Source organism: Polypterus senegalus, chromosome 10 (assembly GCF_016835505.1).
Source record: "Polypterus senegalus isolate Bchr_013 chromosome 10, ASM1683550v1, whole genome shotgun sequence".
Lineage (NCBI taxonomy): Eukaryota > Metazoa > Chordata > Cladistia > Polypteriformes > Polypteridae > Polypterus > Polypterus senegalus.
Genome location: NC_053163.1, coordinates 101,725,906 through 101,743,560, shown reverse-complemented (window position 1 = coordinate 101,743,560; position 17,655 = coordinate 101,725,906). Strand labels below are relative to the sequence as shown.

Here is a 17,655-nt window from a genome sequence, read left to right as displayed (position 1 = left end):
ATAATATCAGTTAGACAGAAAAATCACTTAAATGGTTCTTAAACACAGTGAGGAAGTCAGCTATTTCAATGGAGGAGGGCAGCTTGTTCCACCAGCTAGGAGCTGCACAGGAAAAGAGTCTGGACTGAAATTTGCTATCACACATCACAAATGTTCAGCAGCTTTTTCAGCATACTTTTGCTGTTGCCAGCAGAGAGTTGCAGGAGTCCAGTTATGACAATACCAGAGCTTTGACTAGGAGTTCTGTTGCATAATCTGTCAGATATGGTCTGATCTTGCACATTTTTTACAGATTGAATTTGCAAGACTGAGAGACCATAGCAATATATTCCTTAAAGGAAAGCTGGACAGGAGCTGAATAGATGGACTGTCTGGGATAACAAGAAGGTCTGTCTTTGCCAGGTTAAGCTGGAGATGGTGTTCCATCATCCAGGTTCTAATATCAGTGAGGCATGCAGAGATCCTAGCTGATTCTGTCTTATTCCTGGAGGGAACGACAGGCATAGCTGTGTATTATCAGCATGGCAGTGATAAGAGCAACCATGGAAGTAAATGATAGGGCTTAGTGAGGAGGAGTATACGGAGAAGAAGAGGGGTCACAGTAGTCAATCTTGGATCACCTTTCTGCATGCCTGGTGCATCATTCACATCTCTCAAAACCAGGACGCATGGCTGGATCTGTCCAAGAGAAAGGACTCAGACCAACCAACGACAGTCCCAGTGATGGGTGATAAGGAGGATCTGCTGGTCAATTATGCCAAAGGCTGAGGAGAGATCTAACAGGATAAGCACAAATGACATGTTGATAACCCTGGCCTGCCATAACATATCAACAATGTGAGTAGAGCTATCTCAGTGGAGTGACCCTTCTTTAATCATGACTAAATAGAATCAAGCAGTATGTTCTATAGAAGAAAGGAAGAGACTTGATTAGAGACAGCACATTCCAGTGTTTTGGTGAGAAAGGAGAGGAGAAAGACAGGTCCGTAATTAATCACTTGAGATGGATCAGGACTGGGCATCTTGTGGAATGTAATTACCAGGACCTGTTTGAACAATGTGGAAAAAGTGCCTGGGCTGAGTGAGATGTTGATGAAATATGTGATTGCAGGAATGAGTGTGGGAAAAATAACCTGGAGAAGATGTGAGGGGGCATCGTCATATGAACAGGTAATGGGGCGATTAGTGAGGAAGTTGGAAACATCAGTGGTGGAGATAGGAAAGAAACAGGAGAATATTGAGGTGTGTTCAAGAGGAATCTGGCTGGCAGGGATGATGTGAATTGACTGCTGATGACAACCACGTTTTGCTGAAAAAAGGTTGCAAAGTCATCAGCGGTCAAGGACATTGAAGATGGAGGCAGTGAAGGGTTAAGGAGAAAGGTGAAAGCAGAGAATAAGGCATGAGTGTTGCTAATCCTATTTTGAAAGAAACCTACCTTTTGTCATGGCTTTTGGGCATCAGAGGCAACTTGGGCTCAAAGCAAGTGGTTGTAACCCCACACCTGGCTCAATTCCCATAACAAACTGTGAGCACAAATTATATTTAGTTTAAGCAAAATAATTTTCCCCACTTTAAATTTACAGTAAAGTCTGGAAAAAATACCAAGAAAAAATCAGGAAAGAGTGCTATGGATCCAGACATTGCAAGTGGTATGAAATATTTTAAAGTGATCTGTCAACACAGAAACAGTGCCACACATGGTTAAATTGTTAAAATGCTCACCTTTCAACCAAGCAGTCTGAGTTTGACTTCCATGCATTATGTTTATTTTTGTTTTCCACTAATCAAGCATTCCCTCACTATTTGTGTCATGGCCCCAGGTTGTCCTGTGTGGGACCATATTGAGTTATTTATTGAAATTTGAAGTTCTTTGCATTAGATAGAAAAACAATACAAGTGTAAATAAAGAATCTTTCCACTACTAACCATAGTTATATAGTAAACGAATCAAGTTTCAGGGTAAAACTGTTTGGTAATATTTAATTTGCATTTACTTTTCACCTTTTAACCCATCTACTTTCTCACTTAGCCAATGCTGGGGAACTCAGCTAGTAGTCATATAAAAGGAACCAAATTTCTGAAATCAAGGGGCTAACGAATTTGATACTTCTGCAATCAACTTGCACAGCTGACATAGCTGATTAGGAAGATCTGTCCATGCATTCATGGAGTTTTCCTATTATTCTAGTCCTCTCATTTATGTGTATTTGCCAGAGCCAAAATTTGACAGACTTACTGATACTTCAAAGTTCAGTCCTTGAGCTATATAGACCACTGTTACTGCAGTCTTTATGTTTTGCTGACAGGTGTGGGCTTCAGCTGGGTTAGTGCTGCCATCCTGAGTTGTGAATTCTGATATGCCTTTTTTGACATGACTCTCGTACTATTAGCTGACTGACAGTAATCCATCTGTTACACTGCAGAAATTATGTCATCCTTCTATTAATGGATTCCAACCCTAGGACCTCTGTTGTCTCAATATAGCCCATTCTCAATACACTTGTGACCCTGTTGTGAGTGAATATCCCAGCAGGGTTCCTGTCAGGGCATCTGGTACACTTGTTACTAGGCGCTATTCAATGTGAATTAAACTTTTAGTCTTGTTGTGCATGCTCATAACGTCCTCCACCTATTCTGCCCCAAATTACACACACATGCACATACTTAATGATTTGGTATCGAAATCCAGCTTTATTTTTCTCAGACGTGTGTGCATATGATGGTATCATTATTGAACTCTTGAGTATATTGCAATGATGTCTATCCCTAAAAAAATGACAATTAAGTCTGTTATACCCAATGAAGTGGTAAGTGCTGTGTGAAACTATTTTGTGGAAATTTTGGTGAAAGGAGTACTTGAGAAAATGGAAGCAACTTGAGGTAAATCAGGGGTTCAAATGCTGTCAAGGAAAACAAAGAAGAAGGGATACAGATTCACAAACATCAATGAAAGAGACACAAAGAGAAGTAAAAGAGAATGGTTATCTTACGTCCATCTTCAGGCTGAACTCTAATGACGACAATATTAATGATGAAGAGGATTTGGATGATGCTGATGCAACTTTTCAATATAATTACTGAAAACTCCCCAGACTCGGGTATGAATTTGTACATTTAACATCAAATGAATAATGATATCAATGGTCAGGAAGCTTTCTGGTATGTAATAATATAAACCTTTCAGTCTGTGTAAAACATTGACTGTCTTAGAGGATTCAAAAGTTCACTTTAGGCACCTGAAGCGCCTTAGGTATGGCGTCACTCACGTTCGTCAAAATCAACGTAATTCAAGGAGTAACCCTCTTCATGTGAAGGACTTTCCCTTGGCTCACAGGAGGGATCCTGACAGTCGCTACTACGAATTTTGCAGTAGTTCTGCTCTTAATATCCTCCCTTTGGTATTCTTAGTCTGTCTACGACTTTGAGACAGGTGACAGCTGCGGTGCCTAGGACCCCCGGAGGCCCCGCCTAGTGCGAGCTGTGCGCGTGTTTCGAGTCTGCTACTCGGAGTCCGGGCATTCTCCATTCAGACACATGAACGCGCGCTCGCTCTCGCTGCCCTTTCCCTCTCTCTCTTTCTCTCTCTCTCTCTCTCTCGCTCCGCGTGTTTGAGTGCGCGCCTGTGTGTCGGCGCGGCTGAACACGTACAGTACGCTTGATACAGTGAGCAGATCCTCAGTGCGGGCTGCCTGTGCGGACTGCATGATAGCAGGCATGGACCTATTCGAGTTTGACTTCTTTAGGGACTGGGACCTGGAGCAACAATGGTAGGTTTCAACACATTTTATACCCGCTTTATTTATGGTGCCTTTGTTATTTTCGGTACCTCTTCCTTCTCAGTGTTAGACTTAGTGGCAACATTTAGAGAGCTCACTGCTGGCATTGTGAGACACTGGTGTGACAGGCAGGGCTGTAGGATGCGGGACGGATTTACATGCTGGCAGTTGATTTTTGGGGTGCGCACCCGCTGCTTTTGGTGGACTGTCTTTTGTTTACTGATTGAATATTATTGTAGCGTTTCCACCCCCCGTTACAATATATTTGTTCCTGGAGAAAAGAGCTTTGTGAACCAAGAGAGACACCTAGTGCTTCCTAGCTTTGACAGATTAAGTTCATAGCTGATGCTTTGATATGCTGGTGGACATGTGTGAAAATCAACCGGGTGACTTGACTGATTAATTACATTTTTTTGGTCTGTTAAAGATATAAAGGTAAAAGTCCTTCATGCGTGGCTTTGCTTTGTGCTCACACACGGTGCGGGAGTGTCTAGGTCCGCACAGCCCTGCAGCGTGGCATCTTTTCAGCGCCCGGCTCAGCAAATGCGACAGCTCGCAACTTCTGTTTCCGTGATTTCTGGAGGTATCGCCTGGCCACGTCATTCGGTTCAAAAACGGTGGCACTAGTCGTTGCTAGCCCCTGCGTGATCTGCACAGTCAGTGCCCAGTGGATCTCCTGGTGAGAACCGATGAAACTCTTTCATAAAAGCTCGTGGTCTACTGAGAGAACGTGGCAAAACAAATTTGTGATGCACACCAGCTAAACAGCACCTGTGGCACAATAACACGAAAAATAAAGAGATCCACTAAAACTGTATCACATTTGCACTAAGCAATGTGATGACACTGTTTATTACATTTTTGCTTTGTTCTTTTAATCGCTGCCTGATCGTGGCTGTAATTATTACTGTGGCTTACACTGATAATGCTGTTATTTTCATTAATTTTAATTGCTGTTGTTTCTGTCATGAAGTCCTGCAGTTATTTGCCATGATTACTGTTGTATTTATTATGCTTTTCTTGCTTTTGTTATTTATTTCTTTGCTTAAAATTATTGAGTCAATGTTTGTAAATGGGAATGGAATCTGTCAGTCTTATTATGTATTGTTTTAGTTCTACAACTATCATCACAGAAATGATACATTATAATTATTCAATTTATTGTTGCTACAGGAATATCTGCTCCATTTTTATTGTTGCTTATAATAAGCATTTTGCTACTTCAAATACTTTTCTTGATGGAGATCTATTTGGACTTTCCATATTGTCACATTTGATTGTTTATGCAAGAGTATCCCATGGGCCATCAGTGCCACTTATTCTAAAATAAGTTTAGACAACATTTTGTAAATTCAGGTAGACAAATAGATGAATGTTAAAATAAAGAATATTTTCAAATTCAGCTTAATTTTCAAAGAAACCACCGAGAAGAATGATAAAATAAAGTTTAAGCATTCACTAGGATCGTGTTCAAAACTGGTTGCTTTTCTTGAAACTGTTTTTTTTTTAATATATATATATCTCAGAATGTATTTTTTCATATACATTTTGATGAAGAGGTGCATTCTGCAGTACCTTGCTGACTTTCAATGGTTAAGTATGCGTGGTGTTGTGCTATTAAAATTTTTCTTTTGAAAGTCACTGTTAGTGAATATAGAGCCCCCTGGTGGAAGTAGATGGCATTTTTCAAACGATAAAATTTGCACCAAGTCAACCTATGCTTTAAGTAGCAACTTGCTCATCATCTCAAAATCAGTGAACACTCCTTTAGATGTGATATGTATTATTTACTGATTTCTTTGGGCAAAGATCATTAAGAAATCAGCCAGATTGCATGCTTGTGTAATTCAGTTTCTACAACTAATTTGAAGAGAAAAAATGGATTAATTATTGTGAATTAAATTGCTTTCCGTGTCAGTTAGTGCACAATTTGAGCATTTAAAGCAAATCAGATTTTTCTAGGTTTAGCAGACTTTTAGGGAAAAGAAAGGAAATTCTTGAAGGATGTGTGCTGAACAATATAAAAAGAACATAAAAGTAAGAAGAATGCATGCAGTATGACGTTGCTGGAAAATATTTGTGTCAATAAAAAAAAAAACTGAAAGTTGAAATGGTCTTCATAATATTTACATTGCTGGTCATAAAGTCGGGTCTGTTTGCTTTTTACACAGGTCTCTTGTTGTTTAGCTGCTTTTCTCTTACTTGGGTTTACTAGTTTAATCAATAGTTGCCTTTTTTATACAGCGGTTCTTTGGAGTAGAGTTTCATATTGCATAGCCAGCAAACTGTCACTCTGCTGGAAAGGCTTAAACACTGTATGAACGCATGTATTAATAGAGAGTTCAAAGGTCTCATTGTGTAGACATCAAGCCTGAGAGCTTGCCATCTGCATGCCAGGCAGCTTCTATTAGTACATCTCATTCAGTCATATACTCTTCATCTCAATCTGATTTTTCATTTGTTCATGACAACCAACACACATGTTCACATACACACACACACACACGGACACAAACACACCTTACTGTCTTATTTAGGTGAACCAAAACAGAGTGGCACAAGTGCACAGAGAAACACTTCTGCGCTTTATGCAATTCAAGGGTATTTGTCACTCATTCTTGTTTCTAATTCCTACCTCCAGCCCTTTCCAGATTCCAAAAGAAATTCAATGTGGTATAAGTGACTTTTCTCATAGAATAAAGACATATTTCTGTTTCATAAAAGTGACACAGTACACTTATTTTTACTTTTTATTTGTGTTTGCTATGCTTCTGGCACATTTGGACATTTTATCACTATACCAATGAATATTGGCATCCTGTCTAGGGTTGGTTTGAAGTGGATTAGTGGGATAGGAAGATGGACTGATGGATGACCATGAAACGATAAACCTGTCTTACCAAGACAAAGTCCTGCTTTCACTTTCTTTTGCGCTTAACATTCATATGGTTTAGCCAATAAAAACAAGATGACATCCACGTGCGCACATCTGTACATGGACATACACCTAGCCAGATGGACAGGGCCACTTTTTATGCTGTAATTTTTGTTGAGAATTGAGTGATTGTTGAGGATCATTTTGTGTTGTATCATTTCTGACTTACCGTACAGTCCATTGCAACCTTTGGCTCTTTGCTTCGTAAAAAGTTTAATTTGTTATTTGTATAATAGATGTGTAAAGTAACCCCCCTCAGTGCAGGTCAGCTATAGAACCCACAAAAAGTGTGAAATGCTTTTTTCATGCCGTTATTGATACCAGTTTCTTTTGTTTATTCTGTTTTTGTGAAGCATACTGCAAGTGAAAGACTTAAAACATCTCTGGCAAGAAAGACAATACCAGATGAATGCGCTGTAATTTCTTGCTCTGCTAGTTTAGTTATGATTAAGAATTTCACCCTTATGAGTGTAATTCATAACATTAAAAGTTTTACAGAAAGCTAACATTCCATTCTAAAATCCTTGCTGGCTATAATTCAGTCATTTTTAATTGGCATTGTTGCGTCATGGATCCAGCATCTTGGATTTGAGTCTCATGACCAGCTTTGTTTTGGTGTAGTTTACATCTTCTCCCTGTTTCAGTGTGTTTTTTTTCTCCTGGTACTCCATCTTTCTTCCCTCATCCTCTGAGCCATGCAACTTAGTTTGCCTGATGATTATAAATGGACTGTCTGTGAGTGTTACATGCAAGAGCCCTTTAGTAGACTTGTACCCTTCTCCAGCAATGGGTCTATGTACCTAGTACTGCTGGGATAGGCTCCAGCAAATAAGAAGATACCCATCTAGTTTTCAACCAACTTCTTCCAGTACTCCAGCCTCCACTTTAATTCTTGGGTAGAGTGCCCTTTGTAGAAAGTTGGTACAGTGTGATCAAGATGTGCTTTCTTGGGATTCTTTGGAGAAGTCCTGCCCAAACACACTAAATCTATGATATTTCCTGTTTTATTCAAATTATTGTTGGGACAGATTTCGGCTCACTTAAATCCAGATTAGAAAGATAGCTGAGAAAATGGATAGGTGGTTGGATAAATTGGACAATATTAAATGCCCTTTATGCATGTCTGCCAATATGACACACCATCATACTGTCTTATAAATAATGTATAATATATCTTAATCTTAGAGCCACTGACCTAAAGTATGTGGTGAGCCATGATATCAGCAACTCAGCTTGCTCACTTGTCTCTCAATTTCACCGACAACTTATGACATTTATTATTATGGTCATAGAATGTTTCTAAGACAAACAATATGAAGCAAACCAACAGTTTGGATAATCTTCCAAACAATTAACTGAATTATTTTCAGCAGTCTGTTTCCTTTCTTACCCCAGACATGCTATGTTATTAACTTTTAAAATATTTTAATATACTCAGACCTGTTTAATCAAATTTAAGGTCTCTTGAAACCAGAGCCAGTCTTGGCAGTTTTGAGTGCAAGGCAGGAGCCAGTCTTAGTTAGCGTACAAACCATGCTGGGGCTCACTTGTGCCCACATTCACAGAGGGTCTATTTGGTATCGCCAATAATCACCTTAATCTCCATGTTTTTGGGGATGTGGAAGAAAAATAAGAAGACAATGCAAAACGATGAGAGAAGATTGTATAAACTACTCATGGGCAAAGAAATTCAAACCAAGTTTGCTGAACCCGGGAGGCAGCAAAACTAACTCACTACCATGCCATCTTCCCTTGAAATTAGTAGTATTTAAAAACATAAGTCATTCTGAAATTTACTGCTGTTAAATGAAAAGAATTTCTCCATAAAACAATGTAGAGCCAGTTGCGTGTGAAGTCCTTATGTAATTAGCAAACAGATTGTATCCAATGAGGCTGCTTTGTCTTTGCTTTGGATTGGTTTTCCTTTGCATTGGCAGTCTGAAAAATCAACATTCAACTTTGATAGATACTGTTTTAGTTAAATAAATATTGTGAGGTTTGCAGATACATTTTGCAATTTATATTTCTGCATTCGGGAATGCAGATATTTCAGGTTACAGGCAAGTCATTATCAGATAGCCTTTGTGCCTGCAGACAGTAGTAGGTATTAGTGTCACAATTTAAAATGGTTTGTTCACAGCAGTGCATTCATTTAACGTGGAGGAGACTGTGTTGTAGTGAAAACTGACATTTTGCTAATTCTAGAGATAACCATCACATAGCACCTTTTCTGTTCAGAACTGGTCCTTGTTGCAATACACAGATTCACATTAAAATGAAGATTGAATATTGTACTGTAATTAATGCATCCTTTAAGTGCAAATTAACTGTTTTTCTGTGTATTTCCAGGTAATTTGCTGAACAATAAGCCATTTAATGATTTTATTAGATTTCACTGTGTAAGGCTATTGCAGCTTGTGGAAGGCCCATCCTGTCTATCCAAAATGTTATTATGTAGTCTGAGAAAGTGTACAGTTTTCTTGGGGTCATATAATATAAAGCAGTTTGTACTGTAACAGGAGAGGAACCACCATGGCATTTTTGTACATTTAGAATTAGCATCAATGAGGCTAGCTGTATCGGGGCAACATTACCAGGGACTTTGTGTAGGTTAGCCACAGCATAGCCCCTGATCACCAAAAAACATGTATACAATTATTAGACAGCATTACACATGTTTTTTTCACACATTTTGAAGTGAAATTTGTTTCATTTAGTTTAAATGTAGTGAATATTTAAAATAAAAGTTTTGCATGAAGTGTAGCCACACCTACACCTGAAAAGGGGGTGTCTAGTGATAAAGAGGGAGAGATCAATGTAGAAATAAATATATAAAACAAAATCTTATATACTTTACTGAGTCCTGCAACCATAGGACATGAACTACTGTCTCTCAAGTAGGGTGGCTTATTTTCTTTTACATCTTTCTAGTACCATCAAAGTACTTTTCCTTCTTACTGCTCGCATTTCTTTTTCTCTTTGTTTTTCTCTTTTGTAGAACTATAGCCTATTTCTTCCACCAATCAGCCTTTGCCCTGATCCTGCTGTCAGGAATTGGCCAGAGTTTATTGCCAACCTTTTTTACTTGCGTGCAGTTTGTTCCTGGCTCCTCCTAAGAGTCATTCTGATGCATCCAGGGTGAGGGGTAGTGTGTGTGTGTGTGTGCAGGAGGAATTAAAAGGGAGAGCTCTAATTTTGACATTGCTTGAACAATGTATGCCTTTGTGACAGCTGTTTTTGTTGTACTTTTGGATCAGAATTTTTGTTTTGTGTATGTTTTGCCATATTTGAATTTTCACTTGCTTTATTCACTCTATGGAGTAAAAAAATACCTTAGTTTTACTTTTTTGTCATACCTATTGTCATGTTGAGTTCACACTGTCAGTTGTGCAGTGCTGTACTACATGGGCTTTGGGCTTTAATCCTGACTTAATTGTGCATCATACATCTTTAAAACCTTTCATTGGTGTAGTCCATAATCAATTAAGGTATCAGGAGCACTTCTCCTTGGCCACTGCACACTTGAGCCATTTCAATATCCTCTTAAAGAGCCTGCTTTCGTAGCCAGTTTCCTGTCTGTCCATTTCTGTAAAGGAACAACGGTGTTGCTTCATAGCAATTGCGTGAAATAGTATTGACCTCCTTGTAGCCTTGTCTGTCTTGCTTTTAATTGGATAACTGGCCCCAGTGTCTCCAGATGGGTACACTTTGTTGACACCAAGAGGTCTAAAGGGGCCTTGTCCTCTATGGAGATGGTCAGGCACCCAACAATCTGCTATTCTCCATAATCTTAGACTTCTACTGTACTTTTATGAATTCTCTGTAATGCTGCCAATGCCTGTCACACATTTGGGGCTCCAGACAGAATCTCCCATACCCTTCACTGTAGAGACTGTGTGTGAGACTTTGCCATCTTGGTGTTCTTTTTGCCTTTGAACCCCTTCAATGTATATAAATACATGACCATGTTTTAATGGTTAATGATTTCATGTTTTGTATTAGAAAAAATGTTGATGCACGAGAAAAAAACACACAATCATTTATCCTCATACTTATATGCCTAATATGTGCCAACTGGATTTTCTTCTAGTTTGGAATACACCGAGGTTAGAGCTATCCTGTTAGTGATTTAACGTGCAGCTCCACTTGGGACTAACTGTGTGATTAAAACAATATAACTGATATTTTATATTCCAAGAGCTCTGTAATCTCACTAGAGAGAACCCCCAATGTTTAAAAATTAAATGTTTTTGTATGTTTACATGTATGTATGCAGTACAAAGTTCTCATTTAATATTATTTAAAATAATAATGTTTAATATTGATTTGAAAAGGGACTTAGTGTCAGAAACCAAATCTTGATGGTGTATTAGACTGTTACAGGATAAGCTCACGCACCAGCTCATAGAAGTTAAGTTTACAATTATCAGTTTACTTAACATGCCATTGTCTGGTGAAGATACAGCAGTTATACATAAAAAGCTTTATACTTTTACAAACATAAAGACATTTTGAATTGCACTCAGAAAAGCAACCAGTGACATACTTTGTTGTTAAGGTGTACACTGGAAACATGCATATAAACAATATGTAAAGAATAATAAAAGATAAACTAGGGCATTGATACATTAAGCAAAAAACATATTACCGGAAAAAAACTTCACATTTTTATACCTTTTTAAGTGGTTTGTATTATTCCTTTTTAGTAGAAACACAAAGTGCTCGTATTCAGTATCTTGGTATTACAAATTTAAAGCATCCAATGGTATAGTAAGCAGTTTTAGACTCTTCCAAGCACTGGTATTTCTACACTAGATTCCTCATACACTTCCTAGGACAATTTGTTATGTGGCCTTGAATTGTGTCAACATGCTGCAGAATCCAAAAGGGTTATTAACTGACTCGACGTATGCCTGCAACAGACTCCGTTCCTCTCAACTGCGTTATTATGTTGTGGATGGTCCATTTACTTTATGCAGACTTAATGCTGGAGAAACATAGAGATGGTACAAAAGAACAGCAAGGAAAATGGAAATCTTAGTGCATTTATTAAATATAATAACTTTTAACTTAAATTTCATTTATATGTTTGTCATATTTTAACTTTAATTCATTTATTTGTTGCTTTTGTGGTTTGTTTTTGCAGTTGTTACTTTAAATAACAAGTAACTGTAATGAATTCATTCTTGTGCCAGCGTTCTGAGGACACAGCCAGTGAGACCATAAAAACAGTTTTAAGGAGACCAGGTCTTTTAGCCCAACTTACAGTAGCTCATTGTTTCCTGTTCAATTTACTATACAGAATAAAAAAATTGTATAACAATACACAACATACACAAACTTACATTTAGCCACTGTAAACAAAATGAGACCGACAAGCCACATTTTTCCTTTGTATGCATACCTTCAACTGACCATTCATTCTTATTTTTGGGGTGGAAAAGATAAGCAATATGTCGGTTTGAGTGCTTCTGACAGAAACCTGCTTTTAGGAACATGAAAAAGACTCACTTATAAATCCTGCGAGCTTACTGCTGTGTGCATGACTCTACAGAGCTCTTGTCCAACATCACAGCACAATATAATAGTGCAGTAATTGGGGTGAATATTATCAGTTAATAATAATAACAAGTTAGAAAATGTATCCTTGGCCCAACATTTAGTTGTATTCAATGACTTAGCTGATTTTATAGTTGAAGCATTTTAGTTTTTTTTTTAATTAGAGTCATTTGTCACATTTTTGTTTATCAAATATTCTTTTAACAATGAGTCATATTCAAAAATAACAGCGATAACAGAATACAGTTACATGCGTTAGTGGACCACATTATATACACACGTTTTAACAGTACTTTACTATGTCACGTGTTACAAACGTAGCCCAAATAGGCTTGTGGTGGCTCAACAGCCTTCATAGACAGCAGAGTCCAATTCAAGAGATGTAAAAATGGCCTTATTAATGTCCAGTTGTTAGTTATTGGTTTTGGAGGGTCTGTGAGTTCAGATTTCTGAAACATGTTTGAAAAAAATCTCTGTTTTAAACATTCAAGGTAAAATTGTTAGGTGCTTTGGATCAGAATGGGTAAATGATGGTATCAGAGAAATACTGAATCTATGTTTTGCAAATCATGCAGCCTTGTTTTTATTATTTTTAAAGTAAATACTGAGCACATATTTGTTCATTCTGCGCTTACAGAGCTATACTTAACATAATTACTTTCCTCTAACATTCATTTCCTGATTAGTTTTATTTATTTTCTTTTAATTTTTATTGTCAATTTACCTTAGGTAGCATGACAAGTGAAGTGGTGCACTAGCAGCTTAAGCTCATGTGTCTCTCTCCGGGTATTTGACTAACATGTACTGGGGACCTGTTTTGCTGTCAGGAGTGTGTTTCAGATGAATAAAATTGGAAGATATACAAAATACTCCAGTTAAAGTGACTACTGTCAAGGTATATTTGAAACAGCAAACCAATCGGTAATTAAAGTTGCACATAAAGTTTCTTCGTTTAAAGGTTGATAAGTTTACAAATTCATAAGTGCTTTTCAATGGCAGATTTTGAATTTTCAGAAATTTGTACAGCATACTCTGTTTGAAATATCTTAACAAAAACTGAACTTCTTCAACAAATTTCCTTGAAGAATAAGAGTGCCAAATTTCAACAAAATCAATTCACTGGGAGCCAAGCTGTTTAATACAGACAGATAGATGGAAGTATAGGCACGCAGACATACTGTGCATGGCAACCGCAGTAGGTGCTTTTTGCATTATATGTGTACAGATCAAAAAAATGTAACTGCAGTAGACATGGAATTTTCACAACATGCATGTATTCTGTAGTAGCACATTTTTGAATACCACTCTCAGAACTCTGAGTTTACTGTCCTGGCTCTTACAATCGCATTATGAGCTTTCATTACCTTCATTCTTTTTCACCTAGTAGCATACAGACAATTTTTTTGCTCCCTCTGAAAACTGTGTGGTTGTGTATAATAAGTATTAAGTAAGTATGTAACAAAACACTTCAAATGTCACAGTATGTCACTGTTCAAAGGGAAACTCCATAAATTTAGTACTGAATTCATGCTGAAACATGAAAAATGATGTTTTTCCAAGTAACTCTAATAAAGAAATAGAAAAATACACAAAAACTGCATATTATATACATGGAGATATCAGTTTGTAAAATTTAAAAAATTTAATTCTTGAACTAAAAGCAGCTAAATTTCCTGAATAAAAAAACCGACGTGTAAAGCCTTGTGATGTTGCTTTAGGATAAAGAACTGCCCATACAGATGTGAATGTTGGGTGTGCCGTACTGCTCCCAGTATCAGTCTTAAGCACCCATTGCTGTAGCCTGATAAGAGTTTAAGTTGATATCTAGCTAAAACATGTATAGACAAAATTCTTTTTTAACCTTTTAAGAGTCTTGGATCTGATATCTTCCACACAAAGGAGGTTTTTAACAGTTTTCATTGAGAGGTAAACTCCAATCACCCACCTTAGCTGATGTAGTGGTAACGCTGCGTTTTTGTGCACTCTAGTCTCGCATTGTGTGATTGACATTGGATCCCTAGGTTGTAGTAAATGAGATATGTCTCATCTGCTGACAAACTAAATACACATGAAGAATTATTGTTTAGCTGTGAGGAAATGTATTAATGAGCTTACCAATCAAGTTTGCATTCCGATATGATTCCTTTTAACCATAAAGTCTGCATTATAAGCATAATACACTTTATTGCACTTACTTTGTCAAGTATGACAAAGTCTTTAAGTCAACAATGTGTTAAAACATAACATCATGTATGATTTTTGTCTTCAGTTGCTTAAGATGATCTACATGATTTATCTGTGTTTCTTTTTTAGCTACTATTCCAGCAGGAAAATCTTGAAGTAATAATAATTTCAAGTATCATTTTAAACAGTAGCTCAACTAATTCGCTCAGGAACATGTTTGAATGATCATGGTATTGCCCAAAAGGACATCCTACTAATTTTCCTACAGGACTTATTTAATGTTTCAAATTTCCTCTTTAGGAAGAAAGTTGAATACCCAACAAAACCCACTCAGACATTGGAAGAACATGCAGGCTGCATACAGTGGTCAGACCAGGACTGCAACCCATGTCCTAGTAACACCATCCTTTTTATTGGAATGTCTAAATCAAAATTTAAATATAAATTTGAGTACATTCTTAAGCACCATTTGATAAATGCTAGAATATTTTTCAAATGGTAAATCTCAATAATAATTGAAGACTTTTACTGTATGTGGCAATAATAGCAGGAGAGTAAATGTTTAGAGATTATAATTGTGGTGGTAAAAAAATCTGATTTCTCCAACACGTGACTTTTCTTACATAAAGCTGTGATTTTAGCAGTAAAATACTGCAGGTCAATGCGAGCAAAAAGCTCAAAATCATTATCTCTGCAGAGCAAAATCTACTGGAGCGAAAATCAATAGGCTTCTAGCATTTTACAATGTTAATAACTGTGCCAAGTTTCATTCGGATTGAGTGATTCATTTTTGAGTTATTGTGTCCACAGACTCACATCCTGAGACAAAGACACACACACACACAGACAGACACAGACTTCATTCATATATTGGTGAAATTATGTTCAGGGGTGTCTTAAATACGTAATGTGAAACACTCGGCAATACCTTCTCTATATTTATATCCATGGTATATGGAGATAAAGCAAAAAAGAAAATACAATCTTTTGTTGTCGTTTCAAATGAGGTAATTTTGAGACATTTTTTTCTCAGCTAATGTTCAGAAAGTAGCCGAGTTCAGTAGACATCCAGCATATACTGTATGATAGCCATACAGCAGAGGGACATTAAGCAGAAGGTTTACACTTGTATTGGTGGATTTTGAAGAATTAGTGTAGTTGCTGTAAAAACACAATTTGAAATTTAAAGTTTTTCCCCCAACCAAGTGTTTATATAAACTGTAAATCTAACAGAGTGATGATAATGCAACCTTAAGTTTAATTCTGTTTTGATCACAAAATTACATTCTACACTATGTGCACATCATTCTGAAATCCTGTTTTGAAACTAGCAACTCAACATTAGAAATAACACAGTGTACATATGCCAACTAGGCATGGTGACGCAATGGTAGCGCTGCTGCCTCGCAGTTAGGAGACCCGGGTTCGCTTCCCGGGTCCTCCCTGCGTGGAGTTTGCATGTTCTCCCGTGTCTGCGTGGGTTTCCTCCGGGCGCTCCGGTTTCCTCCCACAATCCAAAGACATGCAGGTTAGGTGGATTGGCGATTCTAAATTGGCCCTAGTGTGTGCTTGGTGTGTGGGTGTGTTTGTGTGTGTCCTGCGGTGGGTTGGCACCCTGCCCAGGATTGGTTCCTGCCTTGTGCTCTGTGTTGGCTGGGATTGGCTCCAGCAGACCCCCGTGACCCTGTATTCGGATTCAGCGGGTTAGAAAATGGATGGATGGATGGACATATGCCAACTATATATATATATATATATATATATATATATATATATATATATATATATATACATACAGTATACGTACAGTAATACATATACATAAAAGCAATATTTTCTGGAATACATTTTTTCAAAAGTTTATAATTTTTAATGAGAGAGATTTTACAGTTATTGTTCCTAATAAAGGATAGAAAATCCTGAGACTGTTTCAGCTTGTGACTTTTTTGTTATGTAAGATGAGTGTAATATTATTCTTAAACTATAAAATGAATTACAAAGCTTTCTATGTCATAACAATTTTTTGATGTACATTTGTTTTGATTTTTCTGGTGAGCAACATAATAGCATGGTGATTAGTACTGCTCCCAGTCTGAATCATGGCCTGGTCACTGTCTGTGTGGGCTCATTTTCTTCTGGTGCTTTCATAGGTTTTTCTTTCACACTTAAAAGATGTAAAGTTTAGGTTAGATTAGTTCAGGTTAATTAACAATACTAAATTGTCTGGTATGACTGAGAATTGATTTGTGTCCTATGATGAACTGGCATCCTGTACACCTGTGATATTTACCCTGCACCAAATGCTGTTGGGAAAAGCTCCGGGTGTCTGAGTAAGCAGGTTCTGCAATGGACGGATAACTGTCCTGAGAGAGTATACACTTCCCATAGCAATGTAATTATCAGCACTTAAATAACATTTTTTAACATCTCATCTCATGTTCCCATCCTCTTTTCCTGGTGAGGGTCTTGATGGCAGTAGGCCAAGCAGGTCATCTCAGACTTCCTTGTCCCGAGCTATATGTTTCAACTCTTCCTCAGGAACTCCCAGGCATTCCCAAACCAGTTGAGAGATGTAATCTTCAGTTCTCTGCCCAGTGAGACTTGAACTGAGAAGCTCTAGGGGGATTCACCCTGGGGTCATTTTTACAATTTGCCCAAACCACCTCAGCTGGCTCCTTGCGATCCTGTGGAACAACACCTCTACTCTGAAATTTTTGCTGAGTTTCTCACTCAGAGAAATCTCACTTTTGCTGTGGATACTTCCAATGTCCTTCTTACAGTCTTTACCCACAGCTCATCACCATAGGTGAGGACAAGGATGGAGATCAACAGGTAAACCGAGAGCTTTGTTTTTAGACTCGGCTCCTGCTTCACCACCACAGACCAGTACAGTGTAAACAGAATAGCTACTGCTATTCTCAAAATCTCAAATGAAATATTGAACATGAAAAACAATTCATCTTTGGCATCAGTTTAATTAAAATGTGAGGTTGGATATTTCTGGCAAACAAAACTTATTTTCAGTGATATTTTTAATGAGTTTGTCAGAAGAAGGCATGATAAGCTTTCTTTTTGTGTGTTTACTTTTCCTAAATTAAGTTTTTCCCTGTCTTACAACTGTTTATCTACACTTCAGTGTTGTAGATACTGTACCAAGTGCAATTTGACTGCAGTGAGACATGTATGGTGGCATAGTGT

The 17,655-nt window shown here is 37.5% G+C and overlaps 1 protein-coding gene across 1 annotated transcript in view; it reads left to right on the top strand.

The window, feature by feature from the left end:
- Positions 1–3,621: 3,621 nt before the first annotated feature.
- LOC120538213 (AF4/FMR2 family member 2-like) overlaps positions 3,622–17,655 on the top strand; it is a 475,516-nt gene continuing 461,482 nt past the window's right edge. The window contains exon 1 of the mRNA XM_039767668.1: positions 3,622–3,770. Coding sequence (XP_039623602.1) covers positions 3,706–3,770 — 65 coding nt within the window. The 5' untranslated portion in view covers positions 3,622–3,705. The remainder of the gene's footprint in view (positions 3,771–17,655) is intronic.